The sequence below is a fragment of the Typopeltis vanoorti genome, chromosome 11 (genome assembly GCF_054136105.1).
Source record: "Typopeltis vanoorti isolate ZY-2024b chromosome 11, IOZ_Tvanoo_1.0, whole genome shotgun sequence".
NCBI lineage: Eukaryota > Metazoa > Arthropoda > Arachnida > Uropygi > Thelyphonidae > Typopeltis > Typopeltis vanoorti.
Window position 1 is genome coordinate 71,375,521 of NC_143559.1, and position 21,458 is coordinate 71,396,978.

The 21,458-nt window shown below is 35.0% G+C and overlaps 1 protein-coding gene across 3 annotated transcripts in view; it reads right to left on the minus strand.

The window, feature by feature from the left end:
* Positions 1-21,458, minus strand: part of LOC150101719 (embryonic polarity protein dorsal-like) — a 103,986-nt gene that overhangs the window by 52,476 nt on the left and 30,052 nt on the right. For all 3 annotated transcript variants that reach the window (XM_090399987.1, XM_090399985.1, XM_090399986.1), the window contains one exon: positions 5,172-5,315. In XM_090399987.1, coding sequence (XP_090256113.1) covers positions 5,172-5,315 — 144 coding nt within the window. The remainder of the gene's footprint in view (positions 1-5,171; positions 5,316-21,458) is intronic.

Here is a 21,458-nt window from a genome sequence, read left to right on the forward strand (position 1 = left end):
AGTGGTATGCCCCAGGATTCTGTTCTTGGGCCCATGCTGTTTAACTTGTTTGTAAACAATATATCATGTGGATTGATGGGTTCTTCAGTTGTTTGCTGATGATGCAAAGTTGGGAAGAATTATAAGTAGCACTGCTGATGTTAATTTCCTTCAGGAAGATTTGAATAGACTTGTTACTTGGACAAAAGAGTGGGGTTGTAGTTTTAATATCAATAAGTGCAAGGTGTTGCATTTTGGAGTGCAGAAATATAAGGCTGTGTACTATATCAATGGTGTCATACTGCAGGAAGTGGATGAGATTAGAGATTTGGGAGTGATGGTGGATAGTAGACTGAAGTTTAGAGGGCACATTGCTAGTGTTGCAAAGGCTGCACGTTGTAGTGCTGCTATGATAAGAAACTCTAACATGCAAGGATAAGGAAGTGGTTGTGCCACTGTATAAGGCACTGGTCAGACCACACCTGGACTACTGTGCTCAGATCTGGTCACCTGGTTTTCAATGTGATGTGGAGACATTGGAGAGGGTCCAGAGATGAGTGACTAAGACAATATTGGGACTTTGGAATTCTAGCTATGGAGAGAGGTTGAAGAAATGTGGATTACAGAGCTTGGTGAATAGCAGGAAGAGAGGTAATATGATAGAGACATTTAAGTTAGTGAGAGGATTTTATCAGATTAATTCAGAGGTGATTATAAAAAGAGTAGAAGGTGAGAAGGGAAAAACTACAGGTCATTCCTGGAAGTTGTGTAAAAGTGTGGTGAGGAGGGGGTGTGAGGAGCAGATTTTTTACATGGAGAATTGTCAGTGAATTGAACACATTACCAGAATGTTATAAAAACTCTATGTAGCTTTAAAATACCAAAGTACTTTACATCGATTTTTACAGGGGTCAAGTCCCATGAGAATGTTGCAAAAATAACTGTGTTTGTCTCTGTATAATTTGTGCTAGATATTATTGTAAATAACCCTATGGAAATTAACTGTATTTACTCCTTTAACAAGAATATTTTAGAATGTTAAAAACAAAGGCAATATTTTGCCACTGGAACTTTATGTAATAGCTCTCTATGAGAGCATAAGAAAGGTTGTTTATGATTTTTGTATAAGAGAAAGTTGCTTACAAGCTCTGCATGTAAAGACATCCAAAGTCAGTGCCTGAGAGATCCAAAAGGTTCAAACAACTTTCTGCTAGCCGGCAATTTACGATCAAAAGAGTGCACAGAAGAGAACAAAGAGTGGGTTGAACTTAAAAGAAGATGAAAGAGTCATGCCGAATTCTTAGGGGGTCACAACCCTTCATGCGAGTTCTGAGAGAAGGCGTAATAAAAAGGGAAAGAGCCCAGCAATAGGGGCTTCCAGTCACCACCAGAGAAAGAGAGAGAGAGCTTCGATTTGCCGAAGAGAGAAGGAACCCATTTTGGCAGTCAAAAGAGAGAGTTGGCAGCAATTTCAGTTATTGGAGGTGGCATTTAGAGCTATTGGAGACGGCAGATAGAGGAGCCAGTTATCCAGGCATTACGGCGAGCCCAAGCTAGAGGAGAAAAGCTGATATAAATACCCAAAGCAGCTTCGCTTGGAAGTTTTTCACCAGGGGAGAACAACCTTTTGCTGGAGCTGTAAGAGTACCACAGGTCGCAGTCCACAGCCCACTATTTTACCGATGAGATACTGCTGATGTTAGACATTCCTGAGGAAGCTTGAGATCTGAGATGAAAGAATTGCCATAGAACTTTTTGTGCAAGACTTTTGACTGAATGTGCAATACAGAGCCTTTGTAAGTTCCATCCTTTTGTACATTTCTTCTTATAATATGTTGTAGATGGACTGTTAAGAATTAGTTTAATAGTAATAAGAAGTGTCCACAAGAGAGTCAATTGGCATGTTAGAAGTTGATATCAAATTTGTAAAAATAACTTAACAGAGAGTTAGCTAACCTCTTTGGGAGTAAACTAGAAGTTTAATAAGTTGAATTTGTAAACAGAGATTAAATAAGTTTTTGAGTTAAAGAGATTATTTAGTGTTGAAGTAAAAGGGTTCTAATTTATGCTAAAGATTTTTTTAGATGGATCCCTATTGTTTAATTCATGTATATTTCATATTAATGTAAATGTGTTTTAATTATTTGTTAAAAGAGTGCTGCCTGATTGTTTATTTACAACTACACTGTTACAACTAAAAATATCGGATTTATGACCGGGAAACTAAGTGAGATAGCCAAAGCGTAAAGTTAAGTACAAAATAGAACCACAACTGTTTGTGTAAAATTTTACTGAAGGAATTTGTGTTAGAGAAAGAGAGAGAGAAATCAACCGGCCATATTACTAAGTTTTATGCCAATTAAAAGATATTAGTGGCGCAGTCATAAAAAAAAATAATAAATTTTCTAGTATTCATAGGCATAAAACTTGTAGTGCGAAAGGTAGATAAACATAGCACGCAATAATACAAGCAAGAAAGGTTATGAGAGAGAAAGAGCACACTGCCAATTAGAATAACGTATATAAATAGAAACAAACAGCAACCGTTTACAACACATATGGGCAATCCCCGGCCTGGATCCAGCAAATTTTTTTTCAGCGAAGTTTGTCTGATTCATGGTGAGAGAAAACATGGTGTGTTCTACTAACTCACATTAAGCTGACGTCATATGACTTGCACCAACACACTATGTTTTCTCCAACCAAGGTCTCTTTCTCACTTTGACTAGCAGCGTGTGTGAACGTGTTACAACGTGTCAGTTCGGTACTTGCATTGGTGTTGTGCTTTGTTCAGCGCCTGCACTGATGTTATGTTCTGTTCCTGCGTTGATGTTGTGTTCTGTTCAGTGCCTGCAGTGTAGAAGACATTTTGTTTGACAGTTCTGAATATCGTTTATAAATTTTGAACAATGTCAGGGGTTATTGCAAAAAAAAGAAAAGTAGATGCAGAGAATTATCAATTTCAAGACAACTGGACAGAGGATTATTATTTTATTCTGGATAAAGGTTTGCCTGTATGTTTGCTGTGCAACGAATCCGTATCCGTCAACAAAGAATACAACTTGAAGAGACACTTTACTTCGAGATATGCAGATCACCCAAAAATTGATGGACAACTACGAAAAGATGAAATACAGAAGTTGAAGAAAAACTTGGATACCCAGCAGCAAATGTTCAACAAGCAAAGAATGCAGCACCACAGCATTGTCAAAGCCAGCTTTGTGGTAAGCGAAAAAATTGCTAAGCATTCTAAGTCATTTGGTGAAGGAGAATTTATCAAAGAATGTCTGCTGGATGTTGCATGTGTCATATGTCCTGAAAAGAAAAAAAGACTTCAAGAATATTTGTTTATCGAGACGTACTGTTGTCCGATGAATAGAAATTATGGCTGATGATATCAAAAAAAGTTTAAAAGAGAAGATTGCTAGATTGGAAGCATTTTCAATTGCTTTGGATGACAGCACCGATGCCTCCGATACAGCACAACTAGCAATATTTATTCGAGGAGTTGATGTGGATTTCAACATCACAGAAGAATTATTGGCGCTTCGGCCGTTAAAAGGAACAACCACTGGTGAAGATATATTTGAAACAGTCAACACAGTCATCGAGAGATTTGGGCTTAAATGGAGTTCACTATCTGGCATATGCACTGATGGAGCCCCTGCAATGGTTGGTGCACAGAAGGGATTTATTGGAATGGTTCATGAAAGAGCAATAGAACTACAGATCCATCCAGAAAATTTAACAAATTTTCACTGCATTATCCACCAACAAAATCTGTGTGCAAAATCGATTAAATTCACAAATGTTAAGGAAGTTGTAGTAGCCAGTATTAACTTTATTAAGTCATGTGCACTTAATCACTGCCAATTTAAGGAGTATTTGGCAGATCTATTTTCGGATTATGAAGATGTGTCTTATTATTGTGAAGTGAGGTGGTTGAGTAAAGATAAAATGTTAAAACTATTTTATGATCTGAGACAAGACATAGCAGATTTTATGGACATAAAAGGAAACACAATTAACCAAGTAAAAGATGATGAGTGGGTGTTTGATTTAGCATTTCTTGTAGATGTCACCGGATACCTAAATGAACCGAATCTTAAATTGCAAAAACAAGGACAATTGGTTCATGAACTGCATGGACATGTCAAAGCTTTTTGTAATAAACTAAGATTGTTGGAAAGTCAGATAAGAGCTAAAAATTGTTATCATTTTCCTACTCTAGCAACTCATAAAAATATCCCTTATAATTGTTATGGAGATGAACTGAAGGCACTAATAGAGCAATTTGATACAAGGTTTGCTGACTTCAAAAACAAAGACTCCAGATTCACTATATTTGCTCGTCCGATGGATGCTGATGTAAATAATGTGCCAGAAAACTTACAGATGGAACTTATTGAGCTTCAGGTGGATTTAGTGCTAAAAACACAATTTAACAACATTGCTTTGACAGATTTTTATAAATTTATTTGGTGGAAGAAAAATATACAAATTTATGCACCTTTTCAAGAAAAATCATTTGTCTTTTCCGCAGCGCATATATGTGTAAACAGTTTTTTTATCGAGGATGAAATACAATAAATCAAAAATTCGGACAAGAATAATGGACAAAAACCTCGAAAATTCTGTGTGATTATCCTTAAGTAATATTAATGTCAATATTGATAGTCTCGTAGTTGAAGCACAAGGCCAATCTTCACGTTAAATTGTTATGTCGTTCATTGTATTATAAAATTTATGTAGAGCTTTATACCAAAGCATTATATTATAAATAAATGAAATATGAAGTAGCAACTTGTTTTAATTCATTTAATATTAATTTATTTTATTTAATAATTTGGTCCAGCCCTTGAATCAGAGACAGAATGATAATTTGGCCTCTGAACTAGGAAAGGTTGCCCATGCCTGGTTTACAATGTGTTGTTAATTCAAGGAGTGTTCAAGATTTAAGATTCAATATGATAAATATGTTGTCAGTTGAATGAACCTCCCATGATGAGTCGGCCGACTCCATGAATGTGTAATAATGGTAATATTTTAAGTATTTTAATGCTCTAACTGGCATTTTGAGTGAAAATATATGGTGTAAATTATATATAATATACAAAAAAACTTATTTTTTAAGACATGTTTTCTACAAGATTAATAGTAGCTTTAAATATACAAAACACTTATTTCCTTACTTTTATCATATATTGGCTGACTTACTACTGGTGCCAAGGGTACAGTATACCTCCCCTTCTCGTGTCCTTCAATAAATACTTGGAAACACAAACGAACTACATTCAGATCAATCTTGTTAGGATGTGAACGATGAAGAAATCCAGCTAAAAAGAAAACAATATATTCAAGGGTATATCTAAAAGCAAAAAATTTTGCTTTGATATATATATGTCTATTTTAGCATGAAGTTAGATAGGGGACACAAAGGCATTCATTTCAATATTTCTAATCAAGAGGTCATATCTATATAATTAATTAATGATAATTTGTCTGGATAACATTTTAGAAAAATTAAACCTTAATCAAGTTCTTCAGTTCTGGATAGATAATTTGAGAAACTTGAAAGGGATATCAGTTAAAAACTTGACAAGATTTTCAAAATTAATAACATTTGCTAATATGTGAAATGCCTCAAAATAAAAATTAATTAAAGAAATAAATTTATAGATAGGTTATATCCAAGTTGAAGGTATAAAATATGTTTTTTTTTAAAAAAATAATAATAAACACTATACAGTAATAATAGTGCTAAAACAGTGCAGTTGGAACCATGTCAAACTGAAGGTTCATAAAAGATATGTATACACTCTAGCTGAATTTCATTTCAGTACTCAAAGAATTCAAGGCACGTACGCACGCACACACAGGATTCCAGCTATCAATAGTTAGTTGAGTGTTTTGACTAATTTCACTATTATTCCACATAAATTTATTTAACTGGGTCCCCACAGAATCACCTTTGCTTATTCTATGCTCTGTTTCCATATTTAATTTGCCAATCATAACTAAAAAATTGTGTCTAAACAGTTGAAATATTTTATAATTCTATATGTTCTCCATTGCTCTACAGCTGATGTTTTCATGTTCCTACCTATTTTCATAGTTTTTTTTTTTTTTGTGGTCTTTTTATTGCTGATTTTCATATCAAATTTGCTATGGCAGTTATTCAATTTAGTTAAAGAGTCCTAAAGGACTGTAACAAATATATTTAAAGATTATTTTCATGAACTAATGGGTTGAGTTGCCAATTTTATTATCAGGTTAACACCATTTTTCTTCATGTGATCACAAAAGATAGAAAAAACAACTTTTTTCTTGGCACCCCTTGCCATGTTTTTTTTCAGATATACAAAAAATATCCATACATATTCATGTTATATTCCATTTTTTCTCAACCATTTGTAATAAAGTAAATATCAGATCCCAATGAGCACTATTTGGTCTGAATTCAGCTTTTTCTTTTCCAAATATCTCTGCTACAATGTTCTTAGCATCTTCTCATATATGCTTTGCATAAAGCTTGCTTGAAACATTCAGTAGAGAAATTCCTCTATATGTTAACTGATGATACTGCTTACAGGCCCACTCCAACTATTGTCTCTAAAATCTGGTAGATATGCTTATATGTTGATTACTCATAACTGTTATTATTCAAGAAATAACAATGTATACTAAAATATTAATTATAATAACTTTAATTAATACTTTCCTATAATATCAGCAATATTACATTCCCATCATCAGGAATCACAAAAAACAATGATATGTGCACATGGCACTAACACTGAGCAAATGAGGCTGAAGAAAAAGTAACCCAAGTATGTGGCCTAGAGTTCTAAATGGTGCCTTAGTGGGCTAGATTGGATGGTCTTGGCCATTGGGCTGAAGATCTGAGGATGAGTGCTTCCCAAATTTGGGGCAGTCTCATGCATCCAAATTTATTGAGGTATGGAAAGTTTTCGGGTCTGAGGCAGATTCAAGTAATAGCCTATCACATTTGTATTTTCTGCAGTGTAATAGAGTGGCCTTCTACCAGCATATCCTGTGGTGGTTGTCCAATACATGGTCAGCAAGTCTTGAGTGGCTGTAATGTAGAACCAGATGAGTTCCATAAACAAATGTGTAATTACATTCCATTGTAGACAGCATTGATTCACCCACATGCAAATTAGTCAAAGGTGCTCACAATATACTGGCAACATACCTACACACATAAAAAACTCAGCATACTTTAAAGTCAGTACCTTGCACTCTAAAACAATGACATAACCTTTGAAGAAAACCCTTAAACTCTATCCCACATAAACCCACTGTCTGGCCCTTCTACATCTAAGAAATAACAAAACTAAGAGATAACAAAAAAAATAATAACCCTGAAAGCAAACAAGGGCAATGCTGCTGTCATTTTAACCAAACAGATTATATTTTTTAAAAAATGACCCCCCCCCCTTCTTAAAGACTGATCCACTTTCAGGATTATTTTTTGTTATCTCTTAGTTTTGTTATTTCTTAGATGTAGAAGGGCCAGACAGTGGGTTTAAGTGGGATAGAGTTTAAGGGTTTTTCTTCAAAGGTTATGTCATTGTTTTAGAGTGTAAGGCACTGGCTTTAAAGTATGCTGAGTTTTTTTTATGTGTGAAGGTATGTTGCCAGTATATTGTGATCTATCAAATTATGATCTCATCCACACACAGATTACTACCATTCATAGACTACTAAAAAATGTTTGACCAACAAACTAAAACTCTACAATTCCAGACCCCCACCTCCACCCCATATTTATGGACTTCCAAAAATCCATAAAATGGATGTACCTCTATGCCCAGTTTTAGTTGGTATAGACTCACCTACCTACAAACTAGCTAAACACATTTAGCCAAAGTGCTTTCCTGTACTACTGGCAATACCTTCACACATCAAAAACTCAGCCCATTCTAATTATTTAATTAAGTCCGGTATACAAGACCTCGCTCTCTGCCACAATGACTTAATGGTCAGTTTCGATGTCCCTTCCTTATTCCCAAATGTCCCACTTAAGGAATACCTTGGCACTTATCCAAGCAGAATTTCCTCTCAATATCTCAGTCCTGTTTCAGTTCATTATGAACTTGGGCTATTTTGTCTGGCAAGGAAAAGTCTACAAACAAATCAAGGGTACAGCCATGGGGCCCCCCTCTCTTTCCACCCCTTGGCTAACGAGACATTTGAAAAGAATGCTCAAAATCACCCCCCCCCCTTTAAACCCACTATTTGTTTGCAATTTAGCCACATTGCCAGGACACCTCTCACACACTTTCTTATCCCAATTCACAACAGAAATAAGTAACAACAGTCTGCCCTTCATAGACACCCTAGTTACAAGACAACCAAATGGATGACCTTCACAGTCTACAGAAACCCCCCACACAGGTAGATGCATCCATCAATAGTCACATCATCCCCCCTCTCCCAACAATTCGAAACTATAAATACCTTAGTTCACTGTGTATAATTAATTTGCTCAGATAACATTGCACCCAACACAGAACTCACCCACAAAAACACTTTTTTTGGCCAATGGCTACACTTCCCACCAAATAAAAAACATCCTTCTAAACAGATTACAGCAAATCCATCACCTATATCCATGGTGACTCAAAAAAGGTGGCCAAGACATTAAAAAAGCGCAATCTTGTGACCATCTATAAACCAAAAAAAAAAGCTAGCAGCCCTTATCTATTTCCCCAAAGATCAGCTACAATCTCTGGAATTACCTGGAGTGTATCAGGTACTCTGCAGCTGCAACCCTTCTTATTATGGATAAAACAGGTAGGACAGCCAACATCGGCATATCAGAACACCAGGATTACATCCGATTCCACCACTACAGCTGCTCAGGATTAGCAGGCCATGCCCTGAATACCCGAGGATCCAGTGGGGAAAAAGCCACCTTACTCCACTGAAGCAAATTTAAGTTCAAGAGACTTTTCCTCAAATCTGCTGCACTCTTACCAACTATCACAACCTAAAGAGGATGTACCTCTATGCCCACTTGTAGATGGTATAGACTCACCTACCTACAAACTAGCTAAACACAGAATCAGGGGTAGTCTGATACAACTTTATACGGTTGTATCAGACTACCCCTCATAAGGGAAACCTTCATCCGCAGACAATCTTCCTAACTACCAAGAACACCCAACAAAGTCAATAGGTGTTGTAATTATAGGACTTTAGGTCTTCCTGTCTCTCTCTCCTATTTTCATCTTTGTTACTGAAGTGTGCCTGCGTGAATGTGTTTAATACCAGTGCATTAACCACGTTACTGGCCAAGACGTATATATACGTCCAGGTTACCATGGATGTGAAGTGCATATAAAAATTGTAATACCATTGAAATATATGATGGATACGAAGTGGATGTGTATTTGATCCATAATGGCCGGGAAGGTGGTTAATCCCTGAAGATGCCAATTTACCTTTGGCAAAAATACAGGAAATAATAATTAAATATTTTTAGTTATTATCAAGTCTACATTATTAATTTCCTTAAAATATACGATGCTGGAGAATCAACATATAAGTCTAAACACCAGAATTATAATTTAGAACAAATCACATGCTTAACTACAAAGCTGAAAATTTGACAAACTTAGGAGAATGCTGTCCTATAGTCTCAGTTGGTGAATGGGAAGCTTTGAACTCTGGGTCTCCAGAGTTCAAAGAACATAAGAAGAGGATGATGTGGAAGGAATATTGTAAGAATAAGGGTGAGAGGGGTTATGAAATATATACGTACAGACCAGAAAAGTTAATGTATTGTATAGAAAGCTCAGTACTAAAAGAAATTGTCTAGGCAGGCTAAAGGCAACCCAGAAGAATTTTATTTCTATGCAAGTAAAAAGTGAATGTGAAGAATAACTTTACTGAATGAAGGTGGTACACCCCTTGTGTCAGAACCAGATGCAATTGTTCAAATAATAAGTACTCACCCCACTAAGATCTATCAAGTGCTCATCTACCACTGCATTAAATAGATAGAGATTCTAGAGCTGTTGTATAAACTGAATAAGATTTTGGTAATAGGGACAGGTGGGATATCAAGCACGTGTGCTATAGGACTGCTCATACAAAGTGGCTAGGCCCTTCATATGTTTGTATAGTTCGAGTCTTAGCTCAAGAAAGATCCCACAGGAATGGAAAGAAGTTATGACATCCCATTGCAAAAGGATGGTGCAAAGAATGATGTGTCTATCAACCAATCAGTATATCTGGAGTGGTTGTAAAGAAATTAGAGAAATTGGTAAGACCAAACATACAGAAATTGGTTGACAGAATATAAGACAGACAAGAACAAACATACAGAAATTGGTTGACAGGCAAGTTATGCTTTGAAAGGAACAGCATAGGTTTACTAAATGGAGGGCATGTCTAAGCAATCTGCTCTTATTTTATGATAATGTGATGGCTGAGTTCAATAAAGGGAATGGATACACTATGATGCTATGACATGAAAGGCAGTGGCATAAACTGGAAAACATGAGATTTGAATATAAATTACAGACTTGCATAATTGGGTGGCCAACAGATAGGTATTAGAAAGTGTATATTGGATCATTGTTCAAATTATATATTAATGATATTGGGAAGGACTTGATAGAAGATGCTCAATTGTTTGCTGATGATGCAAGGATAAGCAGGGCAATCAGGGATAGTGCCAATATACAATACTCACAGAATTATTTGAATAGACCGAAGGTGTCGGCAAATGATAATGACTATCAATTCAATGTTAGTAAGTGTACAGTTATGCACTTTGGCATGATGAGATATCCAGCAGCATATTATATTGGTGGGGTTATGCTTGGAAAAACTGATGAGGCTAGGAATCTTAGAATGACAGTGGATAGAAATTTGAAATTCAAAGGTAACATAAGAAAAATTTCAAATTTTTGTTATGTTACCTTTGAAACTCAGGATAATTGCAAAGTTGAAGTGAACACTGACATGTAAGGATAAGGAAGTCATTTTGCCTCTTTACAAGGCCTTGATACAAACCACACCTGGACTACTGTGTACATATTTCATCTTGTGGGTTTTGAGGGGATGAAGAAGCTGTGGAAAGTCTGCAAAGATGATATCAAGATTATAGAATGTGGATTATGAGGACAGACTGAGAGTGTGCAGACTGCTGACACTGGTGGAAAGGAGTTATATGATAAGTCCATAAACTTCTGGAAAGGTATTATAAGATATCAGTTGATGAAATGTTCTGTTATGTGGAAGATGGTTAGAGAACAAGGGAATGCCCATGGAAGTAAAGTTTGTGTGTGTAAATTAAGAAGAAAGGGGTGAGAACTAGATTTATCTCACAATGCAGTGAGTGAGTGGAAGTTTCCTGTCGAAGTGGTGAGTGCATCTATTGTGAACGAGTTTAAGAGAAGGTTTTACAACTGGTATGCGTGATGTATGGTTTCTCTCAATAAGTCTTCAACTCACTGGAGGTCTTATAATAATAATAACGAAAGCTCTTGCACTCATCTATGATTTGACCTTGTGAGCAATGTTTTTTTTTTGATTATGAGGTATAGCTACTGCAAAACCTTTATGTTATCATCACAATATGCCAGCATCTGAGGTTGAATATTATCTACTCCATTAGCCTTTTTCCATTTCAGGTTGCCTCTCTCTCCATCCATCTGATTCTAGCACTGATATGTACTCATGATTGCATTCCTCATGGATATTTTCATATTGATGTTACATTGTTGTTTTTTTTTGCCTCATTTATAAACGTTTAACAAGTGCTTGCTTGAGACGTGCAAAATATACTTATCTTTATAAGTTCTGATTGCTTGTGTGATGCTTTTCCTCCATTTCTAAGTGTTCTTTATAATCTCCAAAACTTTTTTTTTTGTCTTGATGATATTTATTTTCTGTATTCTTTTCAAAACCTTTCATGACTTTTGATTAGCTACTTAAAAATAATACTCATGGTACAAGCCTTAATAGCAGTAAAGAAGTTGGTTTGAATATTTTTTTTATACCTAGGTTGAGACTTAATTTTGAGGAACTCTCCTAATCCAATGATGTTTAGAAGAAGAAAAAATTTCTGCAAGCAAAATGATGCAGTTAATGTGGCAAATTTAAAAAAAAACAAAAATTAAGGATAAATACAATAGTGTTTTATTATTATTATTCCGTATTTTATTATTTTTTCTTCTTTTCAGCTTTCCTTTCCAATTTTATTTATTGTAAAATGTATTTCAAGATTTTATTCTAAATAGCTAATGAAACATGGATGATTTTGTTCCATCTCTACAAAATAAACCATTTTCAAAACTTACTAATCTAGAAAGATTAATAAATACTTTTAATGGTAAATCCAAGGAAAACATTGAGGTATTTTTTGAAACAAACTGCAGAAACAAGTCTCTTGGTAAGTGGTCAGATAATCAGTTATTGCTTATTCTCAAGTCAAAATTAAGGGAGAGATTTGCTGGGGAAAGAGAAAGGCTGTTGATAATGTAATATTAAAATCTCATGTTACAGGAATTTTCCAATAAATTGGATGTAGGTCCTAATCTCTGGAAAATTCACAAAGGTGTTTGAGGAACACATGAAACTAGTTTTTTTTTTTTTTTTTTGCAAAGATAGATTTGAACAGCAACTTTTACAAGATCCATTTTGCTTTTATAACACCATGTGGCAAAGGCTAGATACGAGTTAACAAGAATGCCCCAAGACACACAAAATTCAACTCAGCCCTTTCAGGCACTAATGAATATGGATTTCTGATATGTTGGGAGAGGGAAGTAATTTGCATTTAAGATTACTTGTTTTTCTAGCACTGATAGTTACTACAAGTAGTTAAAAATCAGTTATTTCTAAGCTGTACCAAGCAAGTAAGTTAAAAACTTCAAAGGGCTAGTTATTCTTCAATGAAGTTTTGTATCTTGGTCACATTATAAACTGGTTTCTATAAATTAAGGAACAAAGAGAAAAAACATGATAGCTCTGGGAAAAAAGTAAAGAAATAAAACATCTGAAAGTCAGATACAACATGTAAAAAGTGACACTAAGTCTGGTTATTACATACAAATGAGTACTGCTGTCAGCAGTATATACAAATGAGCCACGTCATAAAAATGGGCATTTTGGAGTAGTTTTTCTATTTCATGTCTAGAGTATTCTTGACATTTGATGAAATTAGGTGGCAAGCCATCATAAGATTAGAGGACCAACCAAAGTCAGGCAGTGGTAGCCAGATAGTTGCATTGAGCCATTCTGTGATTCACAGACTGCGGAACCAATTCCAACACAAACAGCATCCTGGAGTGACCGATATCCCTGATTATCTGCTTGAAACAAGAGTGCTACCCTGAATAAGATTTGATCTGACCTTGCATTGGTTACAGAAACATTGGTATCTGCTTCCACTGGACACAGAAGGCCTCACGAAGGTGTAGGCAACTAATATTCTGCATATCCCCAATCCTCACATCACAGGAGACACATTTGAATTGGACAGGCTCCACGTCAATTGAACCCAAGACCAATGGGGGGGGGGGGGTCAGTACTGTTTACAAACAAGTCCTGTTTTAAGTCCTGTTTTGCTCTACAAAGCAATACCAGGCATGATCTGACCAAAACAGCCCCAGGAATATATTATCATCCCTCTAATATCTGTGAAAGTACACTTATGGTGGTGGTGGTGGTAATAGTGTGATGGTATAGGGAGGCATCTCATTGAGTGGGCACATCAACCTGTATGTGTTTCCTAGCAGAACCATGAATGCTGCAACTCAGAAACAAAGTCCTAGACCCTATCAGAATGCATGTGCGATAGAGAAGACATTATAATGACAAGCATAATAAGGCTTGTCATTATCGAGGAAGCTCTCAGACCAATAACTTCAAGAAGAGTGATGCATGTGAACTGACAAGCCAGGTCTCCTAATCTTACTGTGCATGCCTGAGATGCTCTAGGTAGATGTGTTGCTGCACTCAACCTTCCTCCCTAGAACCTTGAAGGACTTAGGAGAGCTTTGCAGGAGCAATGTTTGTTATTATCAACTGAGCTCCTGGACACAATTATAAATAGTATGAAACACTGTTGGGAGCAATAAATTGTTGTGGAGAGGTGATCACATTCCTTATTGAAGCACTTTGACAATCTCATTCTGACCTCTTTATGGAAACCAGTTCCTTAATTTATGGAAACCAGTGTAGATCAAAATGGAATTAGAGCCAATGGGAAAAATGCATCTGATGGGTCAATATATTTTTTTTATCATAAGTTAATCTCAAACTGCTCTGTATATCTTTTGACAGCTCTCATTAAAAAAAAAAGGAGTGAGATTTAAGTAGGAGGGGTGAGGGTTAAGGATCAGAAGGCTTTTTATCATCTGATGCAAGCCTCTTATCAGTCCTCCACTCTTAACTTTACCAAGGCCAGGAAAAAAATTTTACATTTCAGCAGCTGTACCATTTGACCATCTGTATTGCTGTATGAGTCTGACTGTATGGCTGCATAGTCAAACAGCTTTCCTCAGAAGGAAACTAAGTAGCCCTGCTCAATTAGTCAGTGACTGAAATGGAAGCAATGGCAATTATTTTTCTGCTGAGGTAACTTAAATACCATTTATATGATCAAGACGGTGAGGTCAGATCTGATCTGACTTCAATGTCTTCATGCCTTTATATTTTCTGAAAAACATAAAGGACAACAATCAAAAAATTAGATGGGCCTTGAAAAACAGATTTTAATATATAATTAGAGTTATTATTACCTCCCTTCCCATTTACAGTAATACATGCTCTTTTATGAAAATAAAATCATTTTGTAAGATTTAAAGTTCTTTGTTCAAACAGTTTTTGTAACCTAAATATCTTTTATAAAGTGTCAATGTTAATGAACTTTAGTCATGTTGATGGATCCCTAAACATAGAGAGTTGAGAGTTTTCAATTTCAAGAACTATACTAATTTTCACTTTAGCAGGTATCAAGAAATTGTCATCTTTTACTTTAACAGACTAAAAATTGTATAATAATTTTTTTTTTATGTTAAAATTTACTTTATATGTTGTTTTCCTACTTATTGAAGGAGAACTTCATAAAAAACTACTGGTTTGTAGCAAGTAAGTGAATGTGCAGGCTTCTCAGTGAAATTCATTTCAGCAGCTGTGAAAGTGAAATGATTGGGATTTGAACAGAACAGTCCACCCCCACACACACACACACCTCCACAAGAGGAACTGGTAAAAGTTAAGAGATGGGAAAGAGAGACCAACATTTTTACCTGCAAGTGTTTCTTTCAATGGTGAACAACTAGATATAAATTTAAATGAAGGCTTCCAAATATTGTTTTAAACAAAAACTGCAGTTTTACTGAATTACTATTGCTGTCCATATTTTGAATTGGAGGTACATTATAACTGGTTGAGAGAGAGAGAGAGAAAGAAAGAACATTATACTTTCTTCTTTAATGATTTTGATAATGTAATGTTTGCACATTTCAAGACAAAATGTGTATTACATATACTGGAGACAAGGAGGAAACAGTATTCTGGAAGCAGAAATAAGAACAGTTTCATCAAATGGAAGGCTTGTTCAGACAAACTGTCAACAAATTTCTATGTTCAAGTTTTTCCTTGATGGATATTTTCTGAAGCAGTGTAAATTATGGCAAGATTTATACTAAACTGCTGAGTAAGACAAGTTTATTTATCTTTTTGCTTTAAGTTTAAGAAAAAGATTGTTTTGATGAAGAAGAAAGCTGGGTTTGGATCAGAACAAAGTGTTCTCATCTGAAATGATTATATGTACAAATGAGAGCAGTAAAAACTAAATTTGTAATCTTTGACAAAGAAGGTTGGTTTTGTTTGTTTGTCAAACAAGTTACAATTTTTTGGCAAGTTATTTATTTATTTTTTTACCCTTAAGCAACCTAAAACATAAAATTTAAAAGGTACTGTATGTATATTTTTGTTAGACAACTCTCACTGTGGCAAACTATTATAACAAACACCCTCACCATAAATTACTGAAAAATCCCAAAGGTCCAAGGCACAATGCTATACTACAGAAAATTCACTATAGAAAATTCAAACTGTCCATTACAACTAACTATGCCTATGGTCCCTAGGAATTTTCTATAATGAGTTGGTTGTATACAGAAGACTTCAAAATATGACCATGATACATTTCTTGAAGAGTAGAAAGCTTGCATAATCAAGTGAATTGTCTTTGTTCTCCTATTAGCAGGCTATAGGTTCAAACCTCAACTGGCAGATGTTTGCCTTTAGGTGATGGATGAATTTCATCACCTAGCGTGAGACCACTTCAAGAATTACTGGAGGCCTGAAGCAGCTTGAATAAATTCCACTTGTAGTCTCTGGAGCAGGAGTTTTATATTATCGAACTCGGTCCATAGTACTAATGTTTGACAGGTACTGTTAATATGCTGATTAGCTGTACTGTGTTTAGTGCTGTTTCAGTTTATATTCTCTCGTTTTCCAAAAATGAATGAGAAAGAAAGCAATGTTGTCTATGGAAAGTGTCCTTTCAGTTTGCTTCCTGTTATTTTCCAAAAATAAAAATAACAGGAAAGAAAAAAAAAAAAGAAAAGAAAGTAATGTTGTCTATAGTTATAATAAAAAAGCAATGGGAAGATCTGATAAAGATAAACCACTGACAACAAACATGGCTGTGTGAAATTTCTCAAAATTTGCAAAAGAGTAATTCTTAAACTACCCATCCCAACAGCCAAAACTGCCTATCAAATTCACAGAGGATGTTCCCTTCTTTGGACTGAAAGCTTCCACTATTAAAATTTTCCAATTAATTGTGCATGTTCTGTGTACATTGTTACAATTTTTATATACTTTAATTCCAATGATGTCTCTGCAACAAAGACAAAATATTGGAACAATTAAATCTATGTTTAATTCAAGCCTTGTGCTGTTTTCATTTCATTAAGTCATAATATTGAATTCAGTCTATGCATGAAATTCACTATAGCAAACTATTTCATAGGTCTCACTACATTCACTATGACAGTTGACTGTAACAAATCTGTTATGTATTTTATATATATATATATATTGTGAAAAGAGTTGAATGACTTAAATCGAGAGTTAGGTAAAAGGGAGTTTAATAGTAAAACATGACTAGTTTCGGTTTATAACAGCCTTCATCAGGTGACATTATAAAATAAAAAAACACTAACCACTGAAGGTTAAAAAAACTATGAACAACATAGAGAGTCTCTATACATAATTAGTATGAAAATGTTGTAGTTGTACTAAAGCTGTTCTTTCGTTTGTTGCATTGTTAGGAAAGTGCGTGCTTGCAGCATCACATGAACACCAGTTACATGATTACAGCTGAATGACTATCTGGGAGGTTGTAGCTCAAGTTATTATTTAGATGTTCAGGGTTGAGGATGATTTCCCTAGATTCTATGAGTTTTCTCTCCAATTCATCATGGCAATGAAAAATGTTGGTAAATCTGTCCCAGCGGACTGTATGACTTGGGGTTTCATCATTAGGATTAGCCGAGAAAAGGATATGGCTTGATAAGGCACTGGCTCGCTGTCTCTTGTAAGCAATGTCCCTCATGTGTAATTCAATAGATTTGTCTGTCTGGCCAAAATAAGGAATATCACAATCACACCAAATTTTGTACACACACCAGGAAATTTAAGATGATGATGACATGGTTTTGGGTGGCTTATTAAAGAGCGGATTTTTGGAAGTGGAGTGAACAAAGTTCTGATATTGTATTTTTTTAGAACTTTGGCTAATTTTTGTGAAACTAAACTTATGTAAGGAATAGATATATTGCCTTTAAATGTATTTATTTCTTCTGTGTGATGACTAGGAGGATTAAGAAGGAATTTTTCAATAATTGTTTTAGAATATCCATTAAGTACGAAAGTAGTTTTGAGATAGTTGATTTCTTTTTGAAGTTCATTTGGGTCATCAAGAAGAGAAAATGAGCTCTATGTCCCAAGGTAGAAATTATTCCAAGTTTTTGGGGAGGGAAGTGATGGGACTGACTATGAAGATATCTGTTGGTATGTGAAGGCTTTCTATACATCGAAATTTTAAGTTTACCAGGAGACTGGGTCAGTTTCACATCTAGGAAAGGCAGGGAACTATCAGTTTAAAGCTCTGCTGTGAACTTTATACTTGGATGTCGACTATTGAGATGTTTCAGGGAATCCATTAGGGAATCATGTCCATTGTTTGCTCCAAATGAGGAAAACGTCATCCACATAACGTTTCCAAACTTTAGGTGTTAAAGTAAAAGAAGAGATAGCCTTGGCTTCAAAATCCTCCAAGTAAATATTTGCAAGAACTGGGGATAAAAAATTACCCATTGCCAGACCATGATTCTGCTTGTATATAGTATCTTGGAATCTAAAGTAACCAGGCTTGATGCAATGGGTAAGTAAGGCCAACATTTTTTTGGATAACTTGTCCTTGAGTAATGTTATGACTTCGTCTGTTGGGATATCAGTGAACAAGGAAATTATGTCGAAGCTAGCCATGATTTCATCTTCATTAACTGTCACATCCTTAATGTATGAAACAAAGTCTGCTGTGTTATTGATAAATGATGAGGACTTGCCTAAAAAACATTTGAGGTATTTTGCAAGATGTTTAGAAAGTTTGTACGTAGGAGAATCAATACTTTCCACAATGGGACATAGTGGGATGTTTTCCTTATGGATTTTTGGAACTCCATATATGCGCAGAATAAGAGGATGGAGTGAGCGTAGAGACAGGCGAACGTTTCGAGATAGTTCAGTGGTAGTTTTCAATAAGTTGTTGGTATGATTTTGAAGTTCTCGAGTTGGATCTCTTTCAAGTATTGAGTAGGTATCACTTTGGTGTAAATCAAGCATCTTATTTTGGTAATCTTCAGAGTTGAGGATAACTGTTGCATTGCCTTTGTCTGTGGGAAGAATAATTATATCTCTGTTAATTTTTAAACTCTTAATTGCTTTGCATTCTGTCGAAGCAATGTTATCTGTGAGTGGTTTTGCATTATTAATAATAAAGATGGATTCAATACGTAGAAGTTTTGCATCTTGTGAAGGGAGGAATGAAGTAGCCTTTTCTATTTTGGTAAGGAGTGATTCTTTTGGGAGAAATTTTGGAGAAGGAATAAAATTTAGACCTCTACTAAGGATGCCTTTTTCTTTGTCTCAAAGTATGAGAGAAGATTTATTAATTACGACTTTGTCAAAGTTGATGTGTGGTTTTGAGAAGTTCCTATTATTTTGTACTCTTTTTAATGTTTCAAATTTTCTGATAAGATTTACTTTGTTATCATATTGTATTTAGGCTGCTTGAGATTCACAGTTCATATTAAAGATATGTCAGTTCTCATTATCTAAAGATTCTTCTACTATTTGAGCTAAAGTTTATTTTTTGGTGAACAGAAAAGAGAGAGTACGTTTTGTATTGTAGATTCTTTTATCCAGTAGGTCTAATTTAGCTTTATGATAGACTCTCTTCGCACGTTCTGTTCTTATATTCTCTTTGAAGGAAATAAATTTAGGAAAGACAGCGTGGAATTTGCAACGTTTAAGAAAGACTAACCTGTTGATGCTTAGTCCTATCCTCCTCAGTGTTTTCTTGAAGTTTCTTTTTGTATTTGAAATAGAAGCCTCATCATTAAGGCTATAGATGTATAATGAATTATTGACTCGGTTGAAATACATATTGTGAAAAGAGTTGAATGACTTAAACCGAGTTAGGTAAAAGGGGGTTTAATAGTAAAACATGACTAGTTTCGGCTTATAACGGCCTTCATCAGGTGACATTATAAAAGAAAAAAACACTAAACACTGAAGGTTAAAAAAGCTATGAACAACATAGAGAGTTTCTATACATAATTAGTATGAAAACGCTGTAGTTGTATTTAAAACTGTTCTTTCGTTTGTTGCATTGTTAGGAGCCAAGGCTATCTCTTCTTTCACTTTAACGCCTAAAGTTTGGAAACGTTATGTGGATGACGTTTTCCTCATTTGGAGCCATGGACATGATTCCCTAATGGATTTCCTGAAACATCTCAATAGTCGACATTCAAGTATAAAGTTCACAGCAGAGCTTGAAACTGATAGTTCCCTGCCTTTCCTAGATGTGAAACTGACCCGGTCTTCTGGTAAACTTAAAATTTCGATGTATAGAAAGCCTTCACATACCAACAGATATCTTCATAGTCAGTCCCATCACTTTCCTCCCCAAAAACTTGGAATAATTTCTACCTTGGGACATAGAGTTCATTCTCTCTTCTTGATGACCCAAATGAACTTCAAAAAGAAATCAACTATCTCAAAACTACTTTCGTACTTAATGGATATTCTAAAACAATTATTGAAAAATTCCTTCTTAATCCTCCTAGTCATCACACAGAAGAAATAAATACATTTAAAGGCAATATATCTATTCCTTACATAAGTTCAGTTTCACAAAAATTAGCCAAAGTTCTAAAAAAATACAATATCAGAACTTTGTTCACTCCACTTCCAAAAATCCGCTCCTTAATAAGCCACCCAAAATCATGTCATCATCATCTTAAATTTCCTGGTGTGTGTATAAAATTTGGTGTGATTGTGATATTCCTTATTTTGGCCAGACAGACAAATCTATTGAATTACACATGAGGGACATTGCTTACAAGAGACAGCGAGCCAGTGCCTTATCAAGCCATATCCTTTTCTCGGCTAATCCTAATGATGAAACCCCAAGTCATACAGTCTGCTGGGACAGATTTACCAACATTTTTCATTGCCATGATGAATTGGAGAGAAAACTCATAGAATCTAGGGAAATCATCCTCAACCCTGAACATCTAAATAATAACTTGAGCTACAACCTCCCAGATAGTCATTCAGCTGTAATCATGTACTGGTGTTCACGTGATGCTGCGAGCATGCACTCTCCTAACAATGCAACAAACGAAAGAAAAGCTTTAAGTACAACTACGTTTTCATACTAATTATGTATAGAGACTCTCTATGTTGTTCATAGTTTTTTTAGCCTTCAGTGTTTAGTGTTTTTTTCTTTTATAATGTCACCTAATGAAGGCTGTTATAAGCCGAAACTAGTCGTGTTTTACTATTAAACACCCTTTTATCTAACTCTCGGTTTAAGTCATTCAACTCTTTTCACAATATGTATTTCAACTGAGTCAATAATTCATCATACATATATATATTCTTGAGCGTCTACTCTGTTGTTATGGTACATTTTAAAAAATAGATATTTAATGACTTTAAACCGAGATAAAAAATTAAGTTTTAATGAGAATGATACAACTAGTTTCAGCCTTTTACAGACTTCATCAGGTATCCACTAAAGGTAGAACACAATAATAAAAATTGAAGTTACAAAAAACTGAGAATTACAGGCAAAAATGTAATACATAATTGACATAAAAAATGTATTTTTTTAAGTTGTTCTATCCAAC